The 27541-nt window shown below is 37.0% G+C and overlaps 1 protein-coding gene across 1 annotated transcript; it reads right to left on the bottom strand.

The window, feature by feature from the left end:
- Window positions 1-1037: 1037 nt before the first annotated feature.
- Window positions 1038-27296, bottom strand: LOC124290586 (transcriptional enhancer factor TEF-1-like). Its single transcript, XM_046727335.1, is given in 13 exon segments — window positions 1038-5544; window positions 6033-6185; window positions 6844-6925; window positions 7567-7625; window positions 8112-8219; window positions 8749-8811; window positions 9740-9902; window positions 10335-10366; window positions 10768-10932; window positions 14650-14748; window positions 14750-14790; window positions 24488-24716; window positions 27210-27296. Coding segments are annotated over 13 exon segments (1380 nt in total). The 5' UTR covers window positions 27282-27296; the 3' UTR covers window positions 1038-5430.
- Window positions 27297-27541: the final 245 nt, after the last annotated feature.

The raw sequence follows: 27541 nt of genomic DNA, 5'->3' as shown, positions 1-27541 counted from the left end.
TCTAAACTGATGCAAAAATCCATTTCCTAAAGTTTGGTGGCCGAGTTATACATGTTTGAAAATACAATATTTTCGCAACGGATTTTTAGGTTATGCGTTTCATTATTTAATAGCATATTTAATTTCGAAGATTGTTTTCTCTTTTGGCAGATTAAAACTTATCAACGTATGATACTTAACACTGATTTTCCTGCTGTTCATTCTCATGAACCTCTACTGTTACCAAATTCTAACAGTACTTGCGGATAAACGACGTGTGAGTGCCTGTGTACATCACAACGGAAGTATCATTACTTCACAAGAAAAACACTATGTATCTCTCCAGTATATTTTGACTGATGTCTACCTTAATAGTGAGGTCTTCCTTTGACAGTATGGCTAGTTGACTGAGGTCTACCTTAATAGTGAAGACTTCCTTTGACAGTAGGGCTAGTTGATTGAGTGTCTACCTTAATAGTGAATACTTCCTTTGACAGAAGGGCTAGTTGACCGATGTCTACCTTAATAGTGAGGTCTTCCTTTGACAGTGGGGCTAGTTGACCGATGTCTACCTTAATAGTGAATACTTCCTTTGACAGAAGGGCTAGTTGACCGATGTCTACCTTAATAGTGAGGTCTTCCTTTGTCAGTGGGGCTAGTTGACTGATGTCTACCTTAATAGTGAGGTCTTCCTTTGACAGTAGGGTTAGTTGACCGATGTCTACCTTAATAGTGAGGTCTTCCTTTGTCAGTAAGGCTAGTTGACTGATGTCTATCAGAAGTCTTCCTTGGGCATGTCTTAATAGGAGGTCTTCCTTTGACTGATGTCTACCTTCCTTTGGCAGTAGGGCTAGTTGACTGATGTCTACCTTATTAATTAAGGCTTCCTTTGATAACAAAATGAGCATTTTTAATCTGTCCACAGCATATCTACTTAGACCTACTTGGTTGAGCTTCGACAAGACTTCCACAAGGCCTGCATCCGTGACAACCACATATATATAAAGTATAATATCTGCAGGATTCGAATACACACACAAATGAAAACAAAAATAGACTTCTTTACAAAAGCATTTATTCAAACATATTGTACAAATTTGTATATTATAAAAAACAATGCATGATCGAAACTGCTTATTCGGGGTGGTGGTTGGGTACACATCAGTGAGGCTCGGGTTAGAACTCACTTTGATTTAGTCCAGCTAAGATTCGAAACAAAATATTCAGAAGTATTTGTGTTTTTCTTTGAACATGGAATATTCAACATATCCTCGCATCAATTATTGCAAAATATGCCATTGCTAATAACATAATTTTTCACTTAACACTAATATATAGTTGTGTTCAAATGATTGATTAATGGTGATCAGTTGCTTGCACATGCTTAGGGACCATCCAGAAGTTCTTCAGGAGGGGCTCAGATTTTGTATTGTTACTTGAATTTTCTAGCTACAGCTTCAAAAGCAGATTTTTTTAAATTAAAAAAGTAATAAACCACAATAACCTTCCTAAAAGCACTTTCAACAATTCAGTTTTTGTGGCATTACTAATTTATCATAAGAAACCGAATCCCTTGACACAAATTTTTCCAGGACATTTTTGTTCCTGTTCAGTAAAATCTCAGACCACACCATCCTCCCAGAACATCACATGGTCTGTCCCTCACTAACATGGAAAACACTCCTCAATATCATACTTAAAATCAAACAGTTAAAAGTAACTTTAAAATTAGTTTGTGTTAGGCATACAGATTACTCATACCCTGGACACACGATGTATACTGTAGGTGACTAGACTCACAACTATCATCAGTTGTAAGGTAAAGCTTGTGATAAATTGTCTGGTGGGCTAGGGTGGGGTTGGGATGGGGGCGAGCAGTGAGGGCAGGGGAGGGGATTATTGGTGTAGAACAAGGGCTTTATGTCACATGCATTAATACCTTATCTCCTGAGCTTGTAGCTTTGGAGACAAAGAAATATCACTGCAAAAACACAAAATTAATCATTCATTACATGTGATAAGATTTTATTTCTTATGTTACAAAAATGTTTGAGGCGATCATATGTTGGGGACCATCTATAACTAAAATTGCATGATCAGCATAACATACAGATATCTGTACAATTGTTAAGAACACTTGAAGTAAAACAACTGAAGAACTTGAGTCGCTGATTTCAGGTCTTAAAATACACATAAAATATGATCCCTTCAATAAACAGAAGTCATTTTCATTTTCTGAAATCAAAACTAGACAAGGTAATACAATATACCTTTCAGTTTGAAAATAAAACCAAATTTTCTTTAAAGTAGAAATTAAAGCTTGAAGGCAGATTTTGAATTATTCAAAAAGTAAATCTATGACTGAATGTTCCTTCAGTTGGTACGAGCAAGGCCTGTCAGCCCCCGACGCAGATAAATGGTAATGTCCTACAGGTGCCCCTTGACAGATGGACATGTCACCTTCATATGCCACTCATGTCCACAGCATGACAGGACATGACAAATTACCACAGTTTTAATTCCTCTCAAGAAAGACATATATACTGAGTGCTATATTTGAAGAATATCTGATATTAATGTAATCAGTTTGAAGACAACATAACCTTATCTTCTAAGAGTGAAATGTTTACTTGTTTAAACACAGAAGATAAGATGCAATGGCTATTGACACTGTTCACAAGGGTGTCAACGCACAGAACACGAAACTGTGAATTGGTTAAGCCAAAAATTATTCCATTTTAAAAACAATTTAGATCAATATACTGGTCAAAATTAGTTTGGGATCAATGACATTCATAAAAAGAAGTCAAAATGTATTCATGATCTTAACTGTTTGGGTTAAAATCAATAAGATTTCAGGATAACTTAGTTTAACAATAACTCACTACCATCCACTGACATGGCCTAGATCTATAAAATTACACATAGTTGTGTATAATTTTAAAAAGTCTTAACTAACAAATCTGGTTTACACTTAAGAACTTACAAACAAGAAAAGACAGGCTTAAGTAGACCATACATGTGGGTCTTCCTGACAAAACCAATTTTACTAAAAGAGGCAACTTGCCCTGGGGGACTGACCCTGACCTTCTCTGACACTGTGACCTTGACATGATGATGACCGATGAAGGATGAGTAATAATTGAATGACAATGCATTATTTACAATCAGGTTCAGCAAATATCAATGACAAATAAGATCTTTATTCTTCAATTAACAACTGTGTTCAAGATTGGTGTTTTGTCAAAAGACAAGTGTAACAAGACTTGTGTATGACGCATGACCGTATGACAGCAAAAGCCGTATCTCTTTATTGCCCAACATTAATCACAACGAATTTGTCAACAAAATTGATTAGGCACTCTTGTCTCAGTGAGGTCTTCATACGAAACAAAACATTCTTCACATATCAATATTTGATGGTTTTTGTGTGCTGCTAAAATAACAATGAAATATTTCCAAGCATAAAAATATATTACTATTTTTTTTGGATAATTTTATGTTCAACTGTCACATATTTCAAGACAGTACAAAAAGAGTGAGAAAGGTCACCAAGAGTTCACATTTTAGGTGACTATATATTACAAGGTTCAAACTTCCCAATTATAAAATTTAATAAATGTATTCAAACATTTCCAAGTAGCAAATGTTCAAAATATATTTCATCTTCATATCATCATATAACAAGTTTCAAAATCTTAAATCTAAAATACAATAATTGTATGCGAATACTGCATGAAGTTAAAGTTTAAAAATATTTAGTTCAATATCATTATATCATGCTAGGGTGCTATTATGTATGTATATTATAAAAGAATAATTTATTGCTTGACATATCAAGTTGCCATGATGGTCTAAATAATCCAAATACGTTTTAACCTTTTGTTATAAATTACAAACATTATATTTAACACTGTTACCATGGAGGGAATATCCTGGACATCTAAGGACAGTAGAAAGGCACAAAAGAGAATTACATGAGATGGCAGGCAAACATTATTGAGGGCAGTAGAATGCCGTTTTATCAAATTGCATAAAAATTGAAATATTTAATAGGTTTTGCTCGAACAGGAAACCACGTTCACGACAACATGTATATAAAAGAACTATTTAACAAAGCCTGTTTGGATGATCAGTACCTGACCCTAAGTAGACGCTGTCTTGAGACGTACAATATGTTTAAGGCACATGCGACCACCGAGCGGTCGGATCTTTAGTGGACGTTCAGAGATATATATGGCTATGAATAAATAGTTATCTTGTAATTTGACATGAAACATATGTATACACACAGACAGTAAGAAAATATAAGTTTCAGTTGAAGGAGATGTGAGGCAATGGGCAATATACAGTGAAAAACTTATGCCGTAACAATGAGTTGTCTACCCTTATGGCAGTTCTTTAAGTGATCTGCCCATTGGACAGAGCTCTGAAAGAGTTGTCTGCCCACTGGACAGTACTCCCAAAGAGTTGTCTGCCTTTGTATAAGCAGCACTAGATTGTGACTACTGCAGCAGTTTATCTTAATGCCAATTTAGCATTCAACAAATCAACCAAATGTCATTCTTCAAAGTTTGCGTAATACTGTTTGGACGTTTTTTTCTTAAAGCAGTAAATAATGCTCAGAAACAATTTGGATGCCTTGATGATGAATCAACAATGGAGATATACTAAACAAATAAATTTGAACATAATCTGAAACTGTATCCAGTTGTGTCCTAAAAAACATGTTTACAGTACACTATTCATGAAATCCAAACAAACAGTTTCATTGTAATCTGATGTGATCACCAAGGCATGCTAACAAAAGACACGGGTAACTACAGCAGCGAAGTGGAACGGTCCGGACACAGGTTCTGCAGCGTAGCATGAATAGTTTACTGCTCAACCTTGAACACTGACGGAGAATGGTCTCACATATCCATCAGTCCGTCCGATGAAAGTAGCACTTGGTCGTTCCACTTCACGATGCGGCATCAGCAACTACACACTCACAACTATCAGCAACGGAAAAAAACAAAAAACAAATCACAAGAAACAGGTTCCAATTTCCTCCTACAAGAAAGAATCTACCACAAAAGTGTTTCGCAACTACTGCAGTCTGTACTAATCATTTGGCAACCATAAGCACTATTGCGTCTAAGAAGACTCTCTAGACGAGATCGACCAATCACGGACAAGCTGGGGCATAAGCTCTGTCCTGACTGGTACATGTTCTTGCTCATTGAATATAATCCCGTATCACACAGCCAGACGAATCCAGCAGATCTATGCACCAAGAGGATAAGGTCTTGCATGATAAAGGCACATAATGTGTTCTGAGTTTCACCAGAGTGTTTCATGCGTTGTGTCTGATGACCAGGTCTTCACAAACACAGCTCTTATTGCTTCAATGGTGAATGAGCGGACAATATATAATGTTTGTATAGTCTGTTTCCCCACGAATGCTGGTTAGTCTTTGACAAGCTTGTAGATGTGATGCTGGGCTCCATGTTCACTTGTTGACACCTCGAACACATTGGCAATACACAGAAGACACTCCTGTGTGTCACGATTGGTTACCACCTGAAAACATAAACAGCAAATCAGTTTTCACATCTTGTCTAATAAAGGGAGTATATGCCAACAATATCAAGGATTAAAGTGAAGTAAGTATGATTTTACACTGCTTTAAGCAATATCACAATTGGGGACACCAGAAATGGGCTTCACACACTGTATCCATGTGGGAATCAAACCCGGGTCTTCGGCGTGACAAGTGGACGCTTTAACCACTAGGCCACCGCCCAAAAGGGAAGAGAAAATAAGAGAGTGTTCGATATTATTTACTGCTGAAACAATACTTCTAACATATGTTACAAGATCAAGGCAAACCAGCAACTAATGAGCTAAGTGACCTCTGAAGTCAAGAGCAGGTTACAAGTCTACTGACAGTTACAAAACCAAGAACAAGTAGTTTTCCACCTGTAAACCTAACATGGACTTGAACACAGACTAGATTGACAACTGCACTATCAACTGGTCTACCTACTCCACAGTACATGTATACTAACCTGGAGAATAGTGAAGTTTTCAAGCACGCTGTTCATCATGTATTTCTCCGGCAGGTGCTTCAGTTTGTGAATAAAGTTGATCATGTATTCGCACATCGGGGAACGATGGATTCTATACACAAATCGCCCGTTCTCAAACCGAGGGTACTCCGTCTGAAAATTACAGCACACGACAATGTTTTTGACATTCATACTACAGAGCAGCATTATACTGTCAGTACAATGATTCGGTAATAAATAGAATTAGTGTTAAAGTTGCTGGACGGTCCTGTGATAATCAGTATTGGCATTGGGGTAAAATACTGGGCACCATTTGTATTAAGCGAGTTGACTGACTGACTGAGTTTGGTTTTACGCCGCTTTTTAGCAATATTCCAGCAACATCACGGCAGGGGACACCAGAAATGGGCTTCACACATTGTACCCATGTGGGGATTCGAACCCGGGTCTTTGGCGTGACGAGCCAACGATTAAGTGAGTTGAGGGAGTGAGAGGCTTTATATTGAGGAATATATACAAGACCTTCAGCATAAGTATAAAACACACAACCCACACTAATCCACAGAATTTATCTCAAACTATGGATAGTTCAAATAGTTGTGTTCTGTGACCCCATAGCATGTAATTTTATGGTAACTTAATTGAACAGTAAGAATAAGACATAAATATAACAAAGAAAGAAACAAATTTCTTAAGCAAAACAGTATTGCTCTAGTATTACCTATTTTGAGAAACAAACACACAAAGGAATCATTTCGTTAAACTTCTGACTACTTGAATCTTCAAGACGAACAGCAGATATGACACTCACCTCAACTTTTTCTACGACCTGCTTCCTGAATGAACACACCTTAGTGGATACTTGTATCGTCATGTTCTCTGTGCTCTCGTACCTGTAACAGCATTGTTCACTGTACACACACAACCAGCAACAGTACAACATTTCACAAGCCAACACACTGATACAAAATTCATCTTTGTGCATCTTAAAACATGTTTTGGGAAAAACTAGAGAAAAGTGATCGTCTTAACACTAACAGCTGAAGCAAAGGCAACCATCAGGTTGAGTCCAAGTGAGTGACAGAGTGAATGAATATTGCCTCAGCTAATCACATCAAGAAATAATCCAAACAGGCACATGTTTTAAACTCTTTACTTAGTGAACATTACAGGAATCTAGGTCACTGAGGATCATCCTCAATAATCAAGGGTAGTTTATCTAAACTCTATTATAATAAATACCACGGACCCATTGCCACCGTAGCTTCACTATGATACGAACACTTTGCATTTAAAATAGAAAATAGCCAGATGACAGAGATGCGACCTATGGAGAGAGTGATGTTAAAACCTAAACGAGAATGTGGTAGAGAACTGGCCCACAGTATTTTCTCATAACAGAATGGATATTACCCTTAATTAGTGAGGATGGATGACTGCTGGCATATGATAGAGCTATTGTCACAATGTTTAACGAAAGCTAATGAACAGTGTTAATTTTTCGTAACAATAAAAATGAAAAATAAAAACTTACTGGCTTGTGACCCCGTAGAAAGCTCCTGCCTCGTCCTGCACATTGGTGTTGATATCAGCCTGCAGTCAGACAATACATCACGTTAAGGGAATTCAAAATATATCAAAATTGTAACGAATAAGCTTAACATCCATTATGTAAAGTGATAGAGGGTTTAACATTGCATTCAAAATTATTTTAGTTATAACACAACATGCATGTCTGTGTCTCCTTATAGACAGCAAGTCTATTGAGTACAGACAGCTAGTCCTGACCAAAACAAGACTCTGTGGTAACAAGTCCTTTCACAGTCCCATAATACCGAGATTCTGGCAGGAACCATGAAGTACCATCTCTTAACACGCTCCGCTGTGATGAGGATACAGACAGCAATATTTCAGCTAAAACCACAGCAGCCTGTCTATAATCTAGTATGTCCCAGACACACCTGTGACTGTATTGTGAAGACAGGTAATTAGTAGAATCACAACTTGTGGAAAAAACATTTGTAAAATGGAGCGTGATTTTTTTTTTATCTGGCAACTACAACAATCTCATATACTGACCCAGAACTTAACGAGGAAGAAAGATTGTTGAGGCCCCTTATCATACAGCTCTTTGAGGCCGCCCTTCTTCTCGAGGAACTTGTCGTAGATCTGGCGGATGTCCACAGCCTGGAGAAACAATAGTTCAGGTCAATGAAACTTCAAACAAACACCACACTTAATATAAGGACCAAGTGTTCAAGTGGAGATTGCCGTTTCCTGTTGGTTACTCGATGAACTGACAATACGCTTCATACATTTTTCTGCATGACAGTCAATAGAACTGGGGAAACTTATTCTTCAGCCATAACATAATTGACTTCAGAAATGTATCAGTAAGGCGTTATAATTTAATTTTTGTATCAATACAGAACAAAATGTAGATAGTGATGAGTCACATGGGGAGCCAGCATGCTTGCACAGTAGAGGGGTGCATTTGGGTGAGATGTTTTTACTGTTCTTGGGGAACATAACACAGAATGTTTCTGGGGTTATGGGAGAGAGAAGAAAGTTGTATGAGTCAAGATAAGGAAAAATACCATTTTGTCCAGACTTGATAAGTAACAAGGATTTCTGTCCACTGTGTAATACATCCACACATACGTAACAGTGAAGGCCATATAAAGACTATGATGAAGATAAGTTAAAGATAACTCACCTCCAGGAGTGGATCGTTGTAGCCAGCATTTGACCCGATGTGGACAAACAGGTGCTTGTGGTACTGTGGACAAACAAACAGCATTGTAGACCAATTGTATCATATATATATAAATAACTGCTGATGGTCTTTCTAAGAACATCAAACAACTTATTGATCACCAATGATCATGTCTATTGAGAGTGAGTGAAGTTAGGAATGGTTAACAGAGCTATTTTTAAGTTGGAAGTACCTGGGCAGCTTGCCTATTGCAATCTGGGCTTGAGATGGAAACTGAAGAGCTACTAAAATGAATATTTCCCCACACACCACCAAACAAGTGTATAAACAATTGCTTTCCACCGTGCTTTCCACAAAGTACCTATTTGTGCTTTACTTCTATGTGTATAAGTAAGTATGCTTTAAGCAGTCTAAAGGAATTGTATCTTTCACATCATATCACCCGACATCAAGATCAGGCTCCACACCTTGTATCAATGATGAGTGAGTGAGTTTAGCTTAACACTGCTTTTAGCAACATTCCACCTATATCACGGCTTGGGAAACCAGAAAGGGCTTCACACAATGTACCCATTTGGGGAGTCAAGCCTGAATCTTCGGCATGTCGAGTTAACACTCTAAGCACTAGCACCGCCCCTTACACATTATGAGAATTGAACCTTGACATTCAACAAAATGAGCAAACACCTTAACCACTTGACTACTGGGCTGTTGGAGAGTGTATTACTGATGACAATATCGTGAGAAGAACGTACAGAGTCAGTGACGACAATATCGTGAGAAGAACGTACTGAGTCAGTGACGACAATATCGTGAGAAGAACGTACGGAGTCAGTGACGACAATATCGCGGAAAGAAGCGTCGACGGAGTCAATATGGAAGAACAATATCGTGACGACAATATCGTGAGAAGAACGTACGGAGTCAGTGACGACAATATCGTGAAAGAACGTACGGAGTCAGTGACGACAATATCGTGAGAAGAACGTACGGAGTCAGGATCTCGCTGCTGTTCTAAGAAGGCGGAGAACTCCACCAATCGGAGCTTTGGCCCCGCTATGGACCTCCCTTGCCACGCTGGAGACACGTCACCGGGTATGGAGGACTGGAGCTTGGAGTCGATGCCATAGCCCGACGAACTAAACGGCTTCACACTGCAAAACAAAGCATCGGGTACCGTTAACCATGCTGTCACTGCACTGCAGTTTGTAAAACCATATCTAGTCCCAATTTAATAATAAAATGCCTATAATAATTCAGAAAATTGATTAACTCTCGACAATTCAGTGATTTGGTCTTTTTACTCCTTTTCTAAAATATGATTCAGGTCTGTATAAAGGTTGACTTTTAAGATAGGTTACGTAATATATGACATTTTGTGAGACGAAGAAAACTTATCTTAAGCAAAACATGATCATGGATATACTGCTCGAGGTTAAAGAATATCATTCTTTTTTCGTATCACTATTGTTAATATGTCATGCCTTGTGGATTAACTAGAGTATTAGCAAAGAAAACTGGGTTTTCTTTAACTTCCTTCTAGTAGTTTTTATGTTTAACAAGAACAAGTGAAGCAGTGTACTTACTCTCCTTGTGGTGTTATGCCAGGCTGCCAGAACTGTCAACAGAACATGAAAGTTTACTACAACCATTACATCTACTACAGTTCAGGAGAACTGTCAACAGAACACCATGTATTATCTTAAAACTACCATATTTGTTAGTAAATTGATTATTATTAAGTACATTTACAAAAAATAATGTACATTTGCCAATTCCACAGTCAAAGAACTAAACATACCCAATAAATTCTGAAGTTAATTTGAAATACTTCTCAAACTTGATAAAAGCATATGTATGTGTAAACTTTGCACTTAAGGAATATTAGAAAACAAGCTCTGCAAGTCTACATTGTCGTCACAAATACGAATCTAAGCTAAATTTTAAAGACACTTGTAGTGCTGTTTCTACATCAGCTTTTAGTCACCAGGAAAGGACATGGTTTTGGGTGCCCCTTACCGATGGAGCCCCTGGGTAGGCAGGTCTGACTGGGGTCATGCTCGGGAGACAACTGAGACCAGAGGCGAGGGCCTTGTTGTGGATTGCGCTAGCTGACACAATCTGCGCAGATGACATCGACGCCATCTGCTGGAGAGCCTTATCTCGGGACGCCTGGTCCTGCGGCTGTAACAACACACAACTACATCAGTATCAGATGGTAACAACAGAGCTACACTAGTTTCTAAACTTGCACTCATGGCAATTAGTTGAAATATCAACATACTCTAAGTGTGGCATATTGCATTCTGACGATAATAAAAGAGGAGTATCGAAGGGGAAATGTCTTCATGCCATCAGCTGTGTCTATTTCATTTGACAGATATAACATAACCCATTGATCAGGTCCCATTTAATCTGGAAACACAGAATGCTTGGAGGATTCCAATTGGGAACATTGACACAAACAATCAAAGATACATTGCTTCCACAGGGAACTGTGCCATTGGATCAACAGTTTCTATCACCATGGCTACCAGAGCTTGTATTGACTGCTGAACACTCCACCCAAGAACACTCCAGCTATATGATGGTGGCCTAAGTTATCGAGTATGGACCAAATAAACCAGTGATTGATATTATGAGACACACCATCAACAAAGTCACAAAACCTGAGCACCTGATCCATTAAGCCAACTCCAACATAGGTTGTTTGTTCAGCATGGACAATAATGTTATCAGTATGATCCAAGCATAGACAGTACGGAGCAGATGTCATAGCAGTTACCTAAGTGGAGGCGTGGCTAATAAAAAGGAACTTATTTAAAAAAAAAAAAAATTAAAAAGAAAACATTTCTTGGTAAATATATCGAACTGTAAAATCAACGCCATCTCCACATGATACATATAGTAACATTTGTAGTTAGTGTTTGAAAATGACAAACTACGCAGGCGATACTGATAAGGGAATAAAAAAGTGTGAGCATAAAAAACTGAGTTGCCTATCAGTCCACATTAAGTTTTCATTGCCTGAGAATCAGCTGTTAGCATTTTGCTCAACATCAGTCTCATTTTTGTCTCATACAAGTAGTAAATCTGGATAACTACTTCACTCCTGGAATAGTAGTCCTTAATCCAGTGACTGGTGTCTCACAGATGGGGAGAGTACTTAGATAAATGGTGTCCCAGAGATGGGGGGAGTACTTAGATAAATGGTGTCTCAGAGATGGGGGGAGTACTTAGATAAATGGTGTCTCAGAGATGGGGAGTCATTAGATAACTGGTGTCTCACAGATGGGGAAGTACTTAGATAAAACTGGTGTCTCAGGATGTTCTTGCCATGCTTTTGGAATGCTGATGGGGGAATTGTAAATGAGAGATGGGGGAATACTTTTGATAAATGCCTCACTTTGTCATTAGCAACGACAGAGAATTTGGTAAAACTGAAAAGGATGTTCTTGCCATGAATTTGGAATGCTGATACAATAGTTTTTTGCTTTAACACCAGAATTAACACAATAGTTCAGTTCAGATAGATTGAAGATATAAGTTCAGATTCAGAAATAGGGCCTGATCAGACTGAAATAGGTAGCCAGATCAGTTCAGAGAAATAGGGTCAGTTCAGATATAGAAATAGGGTCAGTTCAGATATAGAATTAGAGCTAGATCATATCTAGAAGTAGAGCAGTTCAGACACAGAAGTAGAGCAGTTCAGATATAGAAATAGGGCCAGTTCAAATATAGAAATAGGGTCAGTTCAGATATAGAAATAGGGTCAGTTCAGATATAGAAATAGGGTCAGTTCAGATACAGAAATAGGGCCAGTTCAGATATAGAAATAGGGTCAGTTCAGATATAGAATTAGGGCCAGTTCAGATATAGAAAAAGGGTCAGTTCAGATATAGAATTAGAGCTAGATCATATCTAGAAGTAGAACAGTTCAGACACAGAAGTAGAGCAGTTCAGATACAGACAGAGAACAGTTCAGATCTGGAAGTAGAACCTGTTCAGGTGTAAACATTAACACATAATGATGGTGAGTCTGAACTGCAAGCATCAAGGTAAAACCTTCCTTCTCAGAAAATACAATGACTTTCAAAACAAATGAGCACAGTTCTAGAATTACAAAAATAACAAGCTGTTCTTCCCTTAGTGGCATTATTTCTGTAATGCCTCGAACAAAAGGTTGAAATACTGACTTGCAAGAAGGAATTAAGTATTAAAAACACTTCTTTCTTATTCTCATGGACAATGACTGCAGTTATCTATTAATGAATCCAGGCTAAATAAGACCAAGTATTGATTCACTGGCTGCCGAACACTGTACAGATCAATGCACAAATACTTACGTGGGTTATTTACGGACAAAAATAACAGACACATCCTACTTAATTATCAAATGAAGCACAAAAGTCGGATCTTAATATTGCATACAAGAAGAAAATGTGTAGAATATAAATAACATTTAAAAAACATTTAACCAGTTCAAGAGATCCATATATTCCTCAAGAATACATTCACGAATTCCTTTTGAAATAATTTTTGGGAAATATATTTCTTCATTCAAAAAGTTAAAATTTGAAAAGATGGGGGCTCATGTTACCAAAAATGTTAATCCCATATTTAGATATAGAAATGAACCTGAAACACATATTTTTTTACAATCTTAAAGTTCAAACAATCATCATGTGGATCTCAATGTACCAGATTAAATATCATCCGCTGGTAATTTTCAAAATAGATATCTCAATATCCACCAACAGATTACCCAGTATACAGCAATAGTATACACTCCACATACAGATTTCAATGTCAATCAACGATATTGTTCTAACAGTATGTAACATACTCCACATAATGTAATATATATCTGTTTCTCAACATATCCTGTATTGATCCGTAATCACAAGTCTAGGTCACTTTGTATAACTTATTTCCTATTTAGCAGCCTGGCTCCCGGGTCTACCAGGCAGTGTATAACAGTCCATATCCTCCAAGTGTCACACTGCAGCAAAAGGACACTACAAAAGACTCAATCTCACCTCCTCTCCCTCCTCCATCGTTTGATTACATTTACAAACTCATTTACACCAAAAAACGGAGTACAAAGAAAATTAGTGGCCCTTGCAACATGAAATCTACGAGTTGCACTAGTTGACCTCCTTGCCACCTGCATGTGACCTCCGATTTATTTCCTTGACTGCGTGTCACCTTCATACACAAGTGTTACTTGGAGCGATTCCACAGTTATAGTTTCACTCTATGGCTTGGACGTCCATTACGAAAATCTGACACACAATTTGTGGGTGTATATAAAAAGCTGCAATTTGTCACGGTAATATGATTTTTTAATTCCATGTATTGTGCTTTGTGTTGCCTGTATTGATTGTAGACAACTAATATTTCAAGCAGTCCCTGTGCTATCGGGTTTGGCAAGGTAATATCGCCTTCATAATTTACAGCAGTAAAACGATGATCACCATCAATATTGAAAACCATGATCCAGAGACAGGATAAGTAGGAGCCATATCTCTTCCTGGAAAGGTCAGAGGTCATAAGCTAAGCCTACAGTTTCAGCCTGGCTGCTTTACAAATCTTATAAACAAATACATCTTGAGTGGGTACAGGTCATTTACCACTAAAATAAACATGGGGAAACCCGAGCCAATGTCACTGCTCCCGGACTGTTTTCATGGTGTTCTAAGCGAAACTTAATACAGTCTTTACTCATAATGTAGAATTGTCTTACACATTAGGCAAATATAACCATAAATTAGCCATTTGGGGAAACATAATGACTTATGAGGAAAACTATCTTCAAACATAAATATACGTAAGAGAAAACGTGTGAACCACTGAACTATGCACTGACAACCTGTTTTGCCCTGGCCTATAAAATGTTACCTCCGTAATTACTTTGAGTTGTGCCTGTATTTCTTTGGCTTTCCTTCTGGCCAGGACTTGAATATGACTGGACACTTGCTTCCTGGTGCGTGTCTTCCCCTGTGCGCAATTTGATGTAGCGGGCAATAAGTTCATTTCGACCTGGAAAATTGATACACAATGAATAACATTTGTTATAAATATATCAAATATAGGCCATTGTTCTTCATGAAAATGTGTGGAAACCATTTAGACAGAGAAGAACAAGAGGCTCTGTGGCTCACTTTAATTTCGCAATATTTTTTTATGTTCTTGGAAAGACTAAATTATTATCAGTCAAAATTATGATGCTATGAAAGAGGAAAACCAGACACAAAAAAATGAAATGAATAATTATCTTAAAGCAATACATGAAACAGCTAACACAAGAATACATTTACAACATTCGCCTTATGTATTCCCCATAGCAACCAGTAAGGATCACACCATATATTCTGATATCAGTGTATCGGTACATGTTGATGCTGTATTGCTACAGATTTATGTTGATTTATCGCTACAGATTTATGATGCTGCTGTATCGCTACAGATTTGCCGATGCTGTATTGCTACAGATTTCTGTTGATGCTCATAAATCTGTATCGATACAGATTTCTTTTGATGTATCGATACAGATTTATGTTGATGCTGTATCAATAGATTTATGAGCATCAATGTTCAATAAATAATAACACAGAAACATTAACATTATGATAACAATGATTTAGAAGGCCAATGAAAAGATGGAAAATTTAATTTTAAACATTTAATTGATAAGCCCCTTTAACATACATGAAACTGATTAATTGCAGTCTACATCAGTTATTTCTATCTACATACTAAGAATAATAAATGTTTTTATTAATCAGCATATAAATATAGCATGATACTTTTGAGAGGAGGTATCGATACAAAAGTTTCAGTGACATTCCAAACATTAAATCCTGCACAGGAAGCTTCTACATTGTAACAGCGCCCCATGACCTATGGTCAAGCTGAACCAGAATTGTACTCCTTTCCTAGCAACAAATTTAGGGTTAATAAAACACTGAAATGAATCCATAATTATCCTGTTATCTGTTAGCACCTGACTGGAATCTGTGTGGGACTTAGGACATTATCAACGGAGATGTAGCTATTGCCGTTGTCACCTCCGAGCCTCTGGTAAGCTAATGTCATGGCTTGAAAAGTAACCACAATGATGCCATATCAGTAAGAGGTGAACAACTGATTGCTATCAGTTTTCCAGTCTCATTGCTCATTTATTAAATACATGAATCCAATCACAAGCCACAGCATCCTTTTTGAAATAACTATCACAGAAATCATTTGAACATGGTCGAGGACTATTTTGACTAAGATTACAACTTCATTTATTATTTTGATGCTAGCTACTTGAAACAATTGATCAATTTAGTCTTCATTGATATTATGGTTTCAAACTGCCATCTAACATACAACTTTGATTATTACTTTGATTATATTGCTATTTATTGTGATCTGGAGTTGTGGAGTTGAGGTATACCAGTAAATGATGCCTTTTGATCAAAGTCATCTCCATTTGTTAACACATAATCAACAATATTCCAAATGCATGTCAATTAAATCACTGATCATGCAATAATTTAAATTTTTTTTATCTCCTCTTATAATTTTAACCGTTTCACTGTTCATGACTTTGTACTATATTCTAAAACTTGCTTTCATCCCCCACATGAGATGTCAACATGTGCTGGTTTGAAGAGCTTGTTAATGGTTTTCTGTTGATGTCTTTCAATCTGGCTTTTTACCTAACATATTCTGCATCATGTTTCATAAATCAATTCCTGATCTCCCTAGTCAATTATTCATGGGAACATGAAATAGATATGTTTAAAACATATGGTGTATACACTTAACGGCAGCTAAATATCTTATATTTCTTTTCCAACTGTCTTGTCAAAATTATACACCTGCCACTTTCCACCTGTTAGTCTTAATATTAAGGGATACAGATTATATTTCCCTGCTCTGGGCAGGAACATAAGCTTATTATTCCCCAGTCTGGGGCCGAACCTCCAGAAACAGACTATAGTTGTTGGGCTTACTTCTACCCTCCTGGCGTGGTTGCCTAATTTGGACCCATTACTCATCAGCACAGTGACTCATTCTACTTTTTAGTTTTTTGTGACAGCGTAAGGTTGTTGTAAGCTGGAAGCCCCACTACCTTGGCAGATCCTGTTTACCTAGCCAGAGAATGACTGAAGCCAAGATAACGAGTTAGTGTAGGACCATACACAGGTAGCAACCCAAGTCTCTGGGTTGACATTAGCCGATGTTCCCGTGGGTATTACCACCATAGTCAATATTCTACACCTCAACTCTCTCATCATCAAAATGCAGGACTTGAATAACCTAGACTTCAAAAGTGAACCTACACAATACTGAATCAACTGCCTATTCAAACAAAAGCATTTCGGATTCACCTGGTCAAATAATTATGATGTAACATATTCCCCAGTTGCCATTTGTATTTAAAAAACTGGGAAGGTGTAGACAGGTCTTGATTTATCAAACAGTATGTGTGGGAAAGCTAGCAGCGTTTTGTTGTAGTCGACCCAGCTTCATAATGCCCGGCATGGTTGAGTGACTGCATGGCGAGTACTTGCTCACTCTATGTTAACATCCTGTTCAGACGAATAACAAAACATATTCAGCTGTGAACATATTCTTTTAAGTTTTCTAAATTTATTGTCAAATTTAGACTTTCCTCATTGAAAATAATCAGGACTGCTGGCAACATCATATATCGTGTTCAAATGTAGTCACATGTCTGTGTTAGTACTGATAATGATTATGTATACATAGCAGGGAGGTGAAATATGTACTTTACAGTGAAGATGTATTTAGCTACACCAACACAAGATGTTCAGATCCAATGATGATTATAACCTGTTATTTAATGGCTTAGGTTCCACTTATTACCTTAAAAAAAAATGTAAGAAATTCAAATCTGTATATTTGCCGCCACTCTATTTTGGACTAATTATTTTATTGAATCAACAGATACAACTATAAAGGGTGGAAACTAAAATTTTAATTAATCAGAGAAGAGTACAATCTTTGCAAATACATCCAGCATTTAGAGGAATCCAAAACCATGGTGAGTGAGTGAGTGAGTGAGTGAGTGAGTGAGTGAGTGAGTGAGTGAGTGAGTGAGTGAGTGAGTGAGGTGAGTGAGTGAGTGAGAGTGAGTGAGATTTAATGTGGTTGTGAACAATATTTCAGTTTTATCACAGAGTTGCAGCCAAATATGACACAAGTTGTGAGCAATTAACACAAGGTGAAACCATCAGACTGGAATACTGCCGATATGAACTTATATTTGAACTCACTCTCCCAAACCATCAGACTGTTCTTGAATATAAGTAAGAGAAGCACAGCAAGTGACAGTGTGTTACACACAAATGCTTCAAGATGTATCCTAAACTTTTGTCACCTATCAATATTTTTTTTATCCATGTTTTTTTTAAATACAAAATAATTACGCAGATAAAACAGTTTCTTTTTCCTTGTGTATTAACTGTCAGCAGAACATATATATTTCAATTAGACTGTGTATACTGGAGTATAATTCCCTCCCTCCATTATTTAAAACAAGTTTTCCGAAATACTTCTTTTTCATTTGCTATTTCAATCAAATGTTCATAAAAAAATTCCATCATATTGCTTCACTCAGAAAAAAGAAAATAACAAACTTGGTAAATGGAAATGCTAAGTCGCAATAAATTGTTGAGTTATAGTTTCAAACCTACCGCCTTAGTTTTATAGGAATAGATTTAGTTTACTGTGTTTGAATGTCTTGTGAAATAAGCCTGAAATTGCAATTTTTCTCTTTTATAATTGCATTGGGAAAAATATTATAACTTATTGCGGGCATCCCTCTACACAGCTGGATATTTTGGTCAAAAAGTATATCCCATAGACAAGAAAATCTGGTAGTCAAAAAGGTTTTGTTGCTCATGGCAAGTGCAGTTCACTTAGAAAGTTAGCATTAAAAACTTTACAAAACAAACAAACATCAACAGCTTGAAGTCACATCCCAATAATTAAACGTAATTGCCATCGCAGTGAGAGGGTGAAGATGAAGGTGATTGGTCAATATTCAACAGATACTCAAGACAACATTACCAGCGTCCCACACAAGCAATGAAGGGAGTCACAGACGGGAGACACCAATATAGAGTTAAAATATTGATCTGCTATCTTTGTCAACAATCTTTTTTGCCTAACACGGCCCTTCTAAGACTTGTTCAGTCCGGCTAATCCGTTCTCAAACACATGTCGGCAATGAGGCAAATAAGCCCAAGTGACCAAACACTGAGCAGCAAGCACAGCCACTGGTGACAAACACACAGGAAAAAGTGGAAAGTCCACACGGGCATAATCCATTCCTGGGGCAATGATGATTCTTCAACAATCTCAACAGATCCCGCCAAATACAAAACGTCTTAGGCTGGGCTTGGAGCAATTGATAGGAGCAACAACTGAGTACACAGCCATCTTGTTCTCCAGGAACAAGGCGAGGGACTGCAGCAGGACAATACCTTGCTTGTTACAAAGGGGATCCTAATTCGGCACTTTTCTTGACTCTATCAATGTTTATCATTCTATTGGATTCTACAGAATACAATAGTCTTCTCAAATTGTCATTAAACCATCTTTGAAACACATTAGCCAAAATAATATCGGCCAAGAACTACAAAATGAAAGTGTTCACAAGATGTGGTCAGATTCTTCAGAATACAACAGTTGTCATAATAAACATCATAAAACCATCTTTGTTACAAAAAGCCCAGACGCCTTCAGGAATAGGTTGAACTAAATCATTAAAGTAGAAGGCATAAGTATAAATCATTAAAGGTGCCCCCAAGATTTGTCTATGTATGACTACACGGATGATGGGAATAATCAATATATGTATTATTTTTCCCCTACAAATGTTCCATAAACTTTCATTAAAATATATTTTGTCAGAAACAGAAAAATCTGTCAAGATGACTTAGAAACAATACTTTTACCGTCAAATTGGGAAAAAAATTATATTTTGTACAGAATGTTTTAATAACATGTCAAGGTGTTTTTGTTGTTAAATTCAGAGGTATTTTAATAAAGTATAATTAAGCATTTAAGCGTCTTCCACAGGTCTTGTTATCGGTGAAGCACTCTACAAAGCCACTGCATTAGTAATAACTTTATTAATATGAACTGGAAACTTTCACATTCAAATTTGGGAATTTTAACTGACATTTGTTGCAGACTATCCGCCTCTGAGCAGATGTCGATAAATCTGTGATATAACTATACCGGCTTCCTATAAAGCCTACAGGACCAGGAAAGCAATATAGTACTGATAAGCTTTCTGAGGTGTCTAATGGACACCCCAGTCACCATGGTCAAACAGCATGGGTTTGCTTGTGTGTTCTTTCTTTTAAAATTTTGATCACACAATATTCTCCTTTATATTTTGATATTTTTTTTTTTTAAATATTACGATGACATTTCCACAATTTTCAGAATTATTTGAATTATAGAACGCCTGTACTTTGGGTATCTCAAAGTTTCGGGCTCCTATCACATACAAAGGATGGTGAATGTTTCCCTTTTCTATATCAGCCTGATAATGCTTTGCCATACAGTAAATTGTGCATCACATTATCTAGAAGAATGGAGGAGGCTGCTAAAATAAAATCGACATTAAACCACAAGTAGTTTTATTTCAACAGTAAGATCAAACAACAAAAGAATTTAATCATGCCTCATTTAGGAAAGGAAGACTTATCTTTAACTATTATAACACACACTAAAAAGCTCTTTATAAAATGTCATAATATATTGGGAGTGGAATGGAGAATTATCAATTTCTTTATCACCTCTACTGCAAACTGTTATAAAGTACCTTAAGATCTAACCATTTCTGTTGTATTGGGCATAGAAAGATATAAATCAATATTTAATATTTCAAATCAATAACTATAGTCATAATTGGAATTTTCATTATGACAACAAACTTAAAATTGTCATCAACATTTATGCAAGCACAGCATTCAAAAGGGTTTCTGATATCTGAGCTTTGTTTCGCTCGACAATCCAGGTCAAACAGCAGGATTTTGAGCAAATCCTCCCATCTCTGCCAGACTATCATTAATACTGGTAGATGTGTATGGGAGCATCAAGTTTAAGATTTATCAGTACATGTGATTTCCCTCCCATTCACGGCTTGTATGCAGGTGAAGGGACGACTGAGGGACTCAGCGGCTGTGTTACAGCCTCGCACCTTGTCATTACCTCCAATGGCCTATGTTGACACACTTAACGACTTTCCATGGTATTTGCACCTGTACAGGTGTGCAAGTTCCACTTCTCCCTCAGGCACAGAGTGGGTGTCCCCTCCCAAAACAGTTCTATTTATAAGCCCCAATGATAATATTCTTCAATCGTATACAACGGTTTGTAAGCCTGAAATAATGTTCTGGTTTAGAATGAAACATTTATGTTTAAGTTGACAAAAGATCATTTCTGTTATGAAACAGATTATTTCATTAATATACACCTAAAATATAAGCACTATTTTATGTTCACATATTCACTGGTAATTCCTACACAAATACTATTGGGCAAACAAGGACACATCACAATGTACGTGTAATGGATCATGTCAATTTCACAAAGATAAAGTGTAGATCGAACTTCAAAGCAGCCACATGAAGACTTGTTGCTACTAATACATAATATTGCCCAATGGTTTACAAAGCTAAAATACTATACACTTGGGTGGTATCAATCAAGGGACACATGAAATCTTAATTATAACTTTACATACCACTTCATGTTTTGTTAATCGACACTGTGTTAGTGTGCACTGTACGTGTACTAACTCTGGGAAATATTGATTTACCATTTCAAAGCAATTTCAGTGCAAAGTTAAGTACTAATATACACCTGTATGTGCAAAGTTTCTATGACTGTGAACATTTTTTGCTACTTTAAAAGAAAAAGGTGAAAATATATCTACCAGTATTCTGATACAATTTTCTAGTGCAGTTGGAGTGTAATACTAGTTGTATTATGATACTTTAACAAATACATAATATTTTCAACTTATTCTGTCAGAGTATCCAGTGCTCCAGATAAACCTTTGGCCATGTGGGTATGATACCCACACTTTTGAAACTAAGTGGGTATTTCAAGTGGGAATCTATACTTTTAGATACCCACTATCTTTTAAAAATCCGGGTATTCATTTCGAATATGGATAACAGGTGCGACATTTTTTTATTCAATAATAAAATAAGACAAAATCCTCCCAACAATGCTAAATTATAGCTAATAGCTAATACAGCCTTATCCACTTGTGCTGTGAGAAATAATATGTGCCTTAGTCTACATCCGTTTTGGTGTAAAACAAGATATCAAGATGGCTATTAGATGATAATAACAGCCATGTCTTCACTCTAACATAAATTTTTTTCAAAATCTTGTCCCCATCGTGTTGTTTCACTTCCACACCGCGAATAGCTCATGTTACAAGTTCATTTAAAATATTACCGGCAATTGATTCTGATTGTGAAACACAGGACCTGCCTATTAATTCATCTAGCATTCCTCTAATGAAGTTGTTTTCTGTTTGTAAAGCGTAAAAAAAAAATATTTTACTTTGAGCGCGTGGAGGCTTTGAACAACACTTGCTCACCATTATCGATTTGTTTACAGAAAGAAAACAGCTAATTGATTGGTCACTATTTATAGATGGACCAATCAGTGGATGGTTAAGAAACTGTGATTGGTAGTCTATCTCTGTTGCACATTTAAATTGCGTTTAGTAAGACTTATTTAATCGCAAATATTTAGAGATGGAAAAACTTAAGTTCGAATGGCTTGAATGATACGATATGCAACATGATTTTGATGTATTGGGTAAATACGCATTGTTAGTTTGACATAGCGTAAACGTAAATATTTAGTGTTTTTTCATACGCTGGCAATTATTTTTCTTGCGTATTTCAACTTTTCCATAGCGTATTTTATGCAAATATGCAGCTTATCTGGAGCTCTGGTATCAATAAAGTATTGCCAATCAACATTTGCTCCAGCGATCAAATTGGGACTGTTAACACTGGATGGACACTGCAGTACAGTGTGCGAAATGTACGCTGGTCCTGTGGTCCCTGGCTAGTAAAATTTCATCAGGACCACTAAATGACAACTTTGCAGTGGTCCTGGTGGTCAGTGAATTTTGAATTGATAGTTAAGTAAATCCACGAATGTTATTTTGGACCAGTGAAGTACAGACAGGACCACTAATTATTGTCCACTCACTGGTCCTGTGGGAAATTTAAAAAGGTTTCTTTCCCTGCAGAATTAGTCTGTCTCACAGTCCCATTATTGTCCCTACTGCCCAGCCACATTATTTTCCCTACTGCCTAGCCCTCTCAGCAATGAAAACGCCCTAAATGAAGCAAGTCTAGATTTCCTCAGATTCTGAATCTCTTGTCTCCCTGGGGCTCCTTTTTCAATTTAAATGGGTTTGTTTGTTACTATCAATATTATATATATTCAGAGACTAAGCGTCAATCTACTGCAGTATAGACATCTGAGTTTGATAAACCCTCCACATTAACAGAGAACAAGCACCTGTTGTGTAACATGCTGTAAACTCCATGACATGTCCAGATGCTGGTTGACCAATGGTCACTAAGCATGGCTGTATACTTCTGTCTGTCAAATCAATCCCCAATTTACATTCCTCACTCCCCAAGGCCTGCCAGCTCCACGGGGTAATTGATCACCTCTTGACTAATTATATTAATTAACCAGGCAGCAGTCATCTAATTAATGGAGGGTTAGTAAACCAGATCCAACAGTTACTGCCACTGTCACCTGTTGGGCAGCATGAGTAGCTTTGTCTTTGGAGACTCATCACTCAATGCAAGATAGTAAAACTATTTAGCAGGAAACCCTGTACCTTAATATACACAGGGTTTGATATAAGGATGTTGGACATACTTGCACAAGGTGCAAGTTGGCATTAAAACCTGGTTGCACCCTCATCCTATTAATCTATCAACGTTGAAACAGATGCATACACAATAAATATAATCTTAGATTTCAGAAGGCTGATTTTGCCAAAAATTAATTACATTTGGCTTGTAAATGTACGAGGAACGCTCTTGACGTACCCCCAGTTTGATGATGTCACGCCCAAGCAGACATGATAACTTGCACACAACACAGGGACTAGCGACTAGGTATGTAACAAAGTGAATTAGTATCAATGATGTTCATAGATCGATGTGTGGAAAAGTCGAGGTTGGACACAGACCTAAAATATATTTTACATGTTCCTGGTGTATGTGGACAAATACTGCACTGGCTTTTTCAAAATTAGGTTGCACTGGTGTATGTTTTACAGCGAGTGAGTAAGTATGGTTTTATGCCACTTAAGCAATATTCCAGCAATATCATGACAGAGGACACCAGAAATGGGCTTCATACATTGTACCCATGTGAGAAATCAAACCCGGGTGTTTGACGTGACGAGCGAACGCTTTAACCACTAGGCTACGCCACCGCCTGTTTTACAGAGTAAATGTGACATATACCACATCGACACAAAAGTACACCCTGAACAATGAGAATAATCTGACAGAAATTTTGACAGAATTGTTTCCTTATAACTTGAATCATACCAAAATGAATTGGTCTCAATGTCCTGTTAAACTAAAATTTGCTGTTATTGATAAAGCTGTTGTTCCAAGAGGGATTTATTGGAGATTCTTACCATACATTTTTCCTTCATCTGACAATATAATTTTCCGACGGCCACATGGTGGGTATATGGCTAAAGCTTCTTGGAAACTCTGTTCAATGTCAGGGCTCCATACACCTTCAGCGTCGGCCAGATCCTCGCTGGAGCTGTTGGCTTTGCTGTCTGAGTTTGCGGACGCCCCTGTTGGAGGACCTTCGCCACTGTCTGCGCTCCACGCTGAAGACATCTTGTTTCGAACAAACTGCAAAAAAGGAAAAGAAAATTCAGATAACATTCAAGTCACATTTTAATCATATATGAACCATTCAACTATCAATTACTTATGGCTTAAATATTTTCTAACTTAGGATCGTAATGTTTTTGAGATGCGCTTCTACACGGCTGCCGTAGCCTGATTCAGCTAACATGCTGTGGAACCAAACTCAGACCTGGTGTTGCACAGGAAAGAGCACCAACCATTATTGGACTACCCCCTACATGTCCGTTCTTTGTATAACTAATTAAGCAAGTCAACAAAACACACCCAAACAAAAATGTCTCGTAACTCAAAATGTAAAATCTAAGTTATCCTATATGTACACCGGGTGGTGGAGAAACCTAGTGGTTAAAGTGTTCGCTTGTCACACAGAGGATCTGGGTTCGATTCCACACATGGGTACAATGTGTGAAGCCCATTTCTGGTGTCTCCTGCCGTGATATTGCTGGAATATTGCTAAAAGCGCCGTAAAACCATACTCACTATGTTTACACCAAAATATTACTCACAGGCAAGTATCTCCACAAAAATTATAATGCTGATTTAAAACAAATACAACTTACAATAAAAGTTTTCTTCCACTAAGGATATAGAATATGTAACTTCAGTTGCAACACCCATAAGTGACAACTGCATATTTACATAGTGGAGTGTGTTAATTGTAGCAACGATGAGGCAATCGATTTACAAACCAGTGTTGGGTCTTTGTGAAGCTCAGTGCTTGATAACAGCATCACAAATAATATTTTCTGTCACAAATACTTCTAAATATTGTATCAGAAGGTATTTGACACAACCATGAAACCAGGATACCAAAATTTACACCAGCACTGCTGAAAACCTGATACATTTATTTCTTGTGTAAACGAGAACTCAAATGGGAGTGTTATATCTTTACATTCAACCATCCAACATCCAACAATGTTTAAGAGATGAATAAAAGCCAAACTTCAAAGGACAGTGATTTCTAACCTGCAGTCTGAAGTACATGCAATCAGGTTAGTTTATTGAAGCTTGTAAAATGTCTTTGACAGAGATAACCTCGCAAATGTAAAGAACAAAATATTAACTTGCTGCTACAAAACATGAAAGATGAAAGCATATCCTGACAACATTGCAATTGAGGAATTAGAACAAACAATATTGAAGTGAACACTCCTAACATTGTCCTTATTTACCTACACTGGTCTGCTACTGACACACTCACAAGGTCAGGTATTTCATCCAGACATATATGTCAAAATGTCCAATATAACCGGTGGATTGTCAACGTCCAGGAAACACATGGACACAAACACTACTATTCTCTCATATGTCAACACAACTGAATTCATATAAGCCAGAAATTAAGCATGGAAGACGACAGGTTCTTGTTAATTTGTCACATCCCAGATGTTCTAAGGAAAAAATTTAAGGGGTCCCTTGACTTAAATACAGAAAAACTCAAGATTTCCTAAATTTCAAAGCTTTCACAAAATACAAATTTGGATAGTTTGTAAAAAGAGCATGACAACTATACTATTTAATCACTGAAAAACATTCTTAAATCATATCTGTCAAATTTATCATTGCAACAAACAAAAGATCAATATTCACAAACATCAAAACAAACAAAATATATAAACGAAACATTTACCGTAGGCCACAGATAAACCATAGTCCTGGTCTATTAACATTCCAAGAATGAAGAAAGAATTCAAATGTTGTGAGGAAGAAAACAATCTCTCCCTTCCTTCAGATACTATAGGTGACCGAGGTTTCCTTTAATATTTCATTGTTGCTTCCTGTTGACTGCAACGAGCATGCTAGGATCCTATGACGAAACCCTTCTACCTAGCAGCTATAATTGTCCCTAATCACAGTGGTTGCACAGCCACAGGCCACGATACGACTAACTCACACTTCCTATACCTACTAGCCTTAAGCTGACCAACTAAACATGGTTTGATGATCACAGTATGCCTCTATGAATAGACTTCATTACATATTCTATTGTTCCTGCTAATTGAATGGTGGGTTCATAAAGGCATATTTATCCTTGTTTAAACTGCAAAAACATTCCCCTGCACACACCATAACCTTTAACATTATTGAATTTCTCTGTTTGAAAATTAATTCTAAATGCTTATTTCATGTCAGTGACTCATCGGCATGTGATGATGTTGCACGTTATCAAAGGCAATGCTTGTTTATATGAATTAGTCTCCAAGAAGCTAACTCTACTGCCGCTGCCATTTACAGGAAGACACTTTAACCCAAATAATTAGCAATGAAATACTTCTTACATATCATAACAAATTAGCGATCCCTTTCTATCATTAAGTGTGTTTTCTGACAAATTAGCATTTTCTTAATTATATTATTGTAACTAGAAAAATACCCAAATAATGTACAACTAAACATCAAACTAATCAAATTCAATACAATCACAAAATCACTTTTACATAATTTGTGAAATTTAGAAAATATATTACTTACATTGTATTCATCTTGAACACCAGGAGCAAAATAATTGTAGTTGTAGTGAGAAAAATAGAGCTGTCGCAACATTTTGTCAACGTTTCTCCCAAAGCCACAATTGATTATGTTGGAAATGAATACAAGTACATTTGTATATGTCTCAGATGAAATAGAAGTATCAGCCGTTGTCTTAATAGATCGGGGAAAGAGCAGAGGCCAGCCGTGATGCAGAGGGTCCCCAGGCAGGCTTTTATTGCACAAGTAATTTCTTTCTACCTGAATGAGTAAAGAGCTAAGGGAATTGGAAGTAGCTTGTAGATGTAATTTCTACCTCATATTTGTGAATATAT

The sequence above is a fragment of the Haliotis rubra genome, unplaced genomic scaffold, assembly GCF_003918875.1.
Source record: "Haliotis rubra isolate DU_JTF1 unplaced genomic scaffold, ASM391887v1 Scf47, whole genome shotgun sequence".
NCBI classification, from domain to species: domain Eukaryota; kingdom Metazoa; phylum Mollusca; class Gastropoda; order Lepetellida; family Haliotidae; genus Haliotis; species Haliotis rubra.
This window is presented reverse-complemented; position numbering and strand designations above follow the sequence as displayed.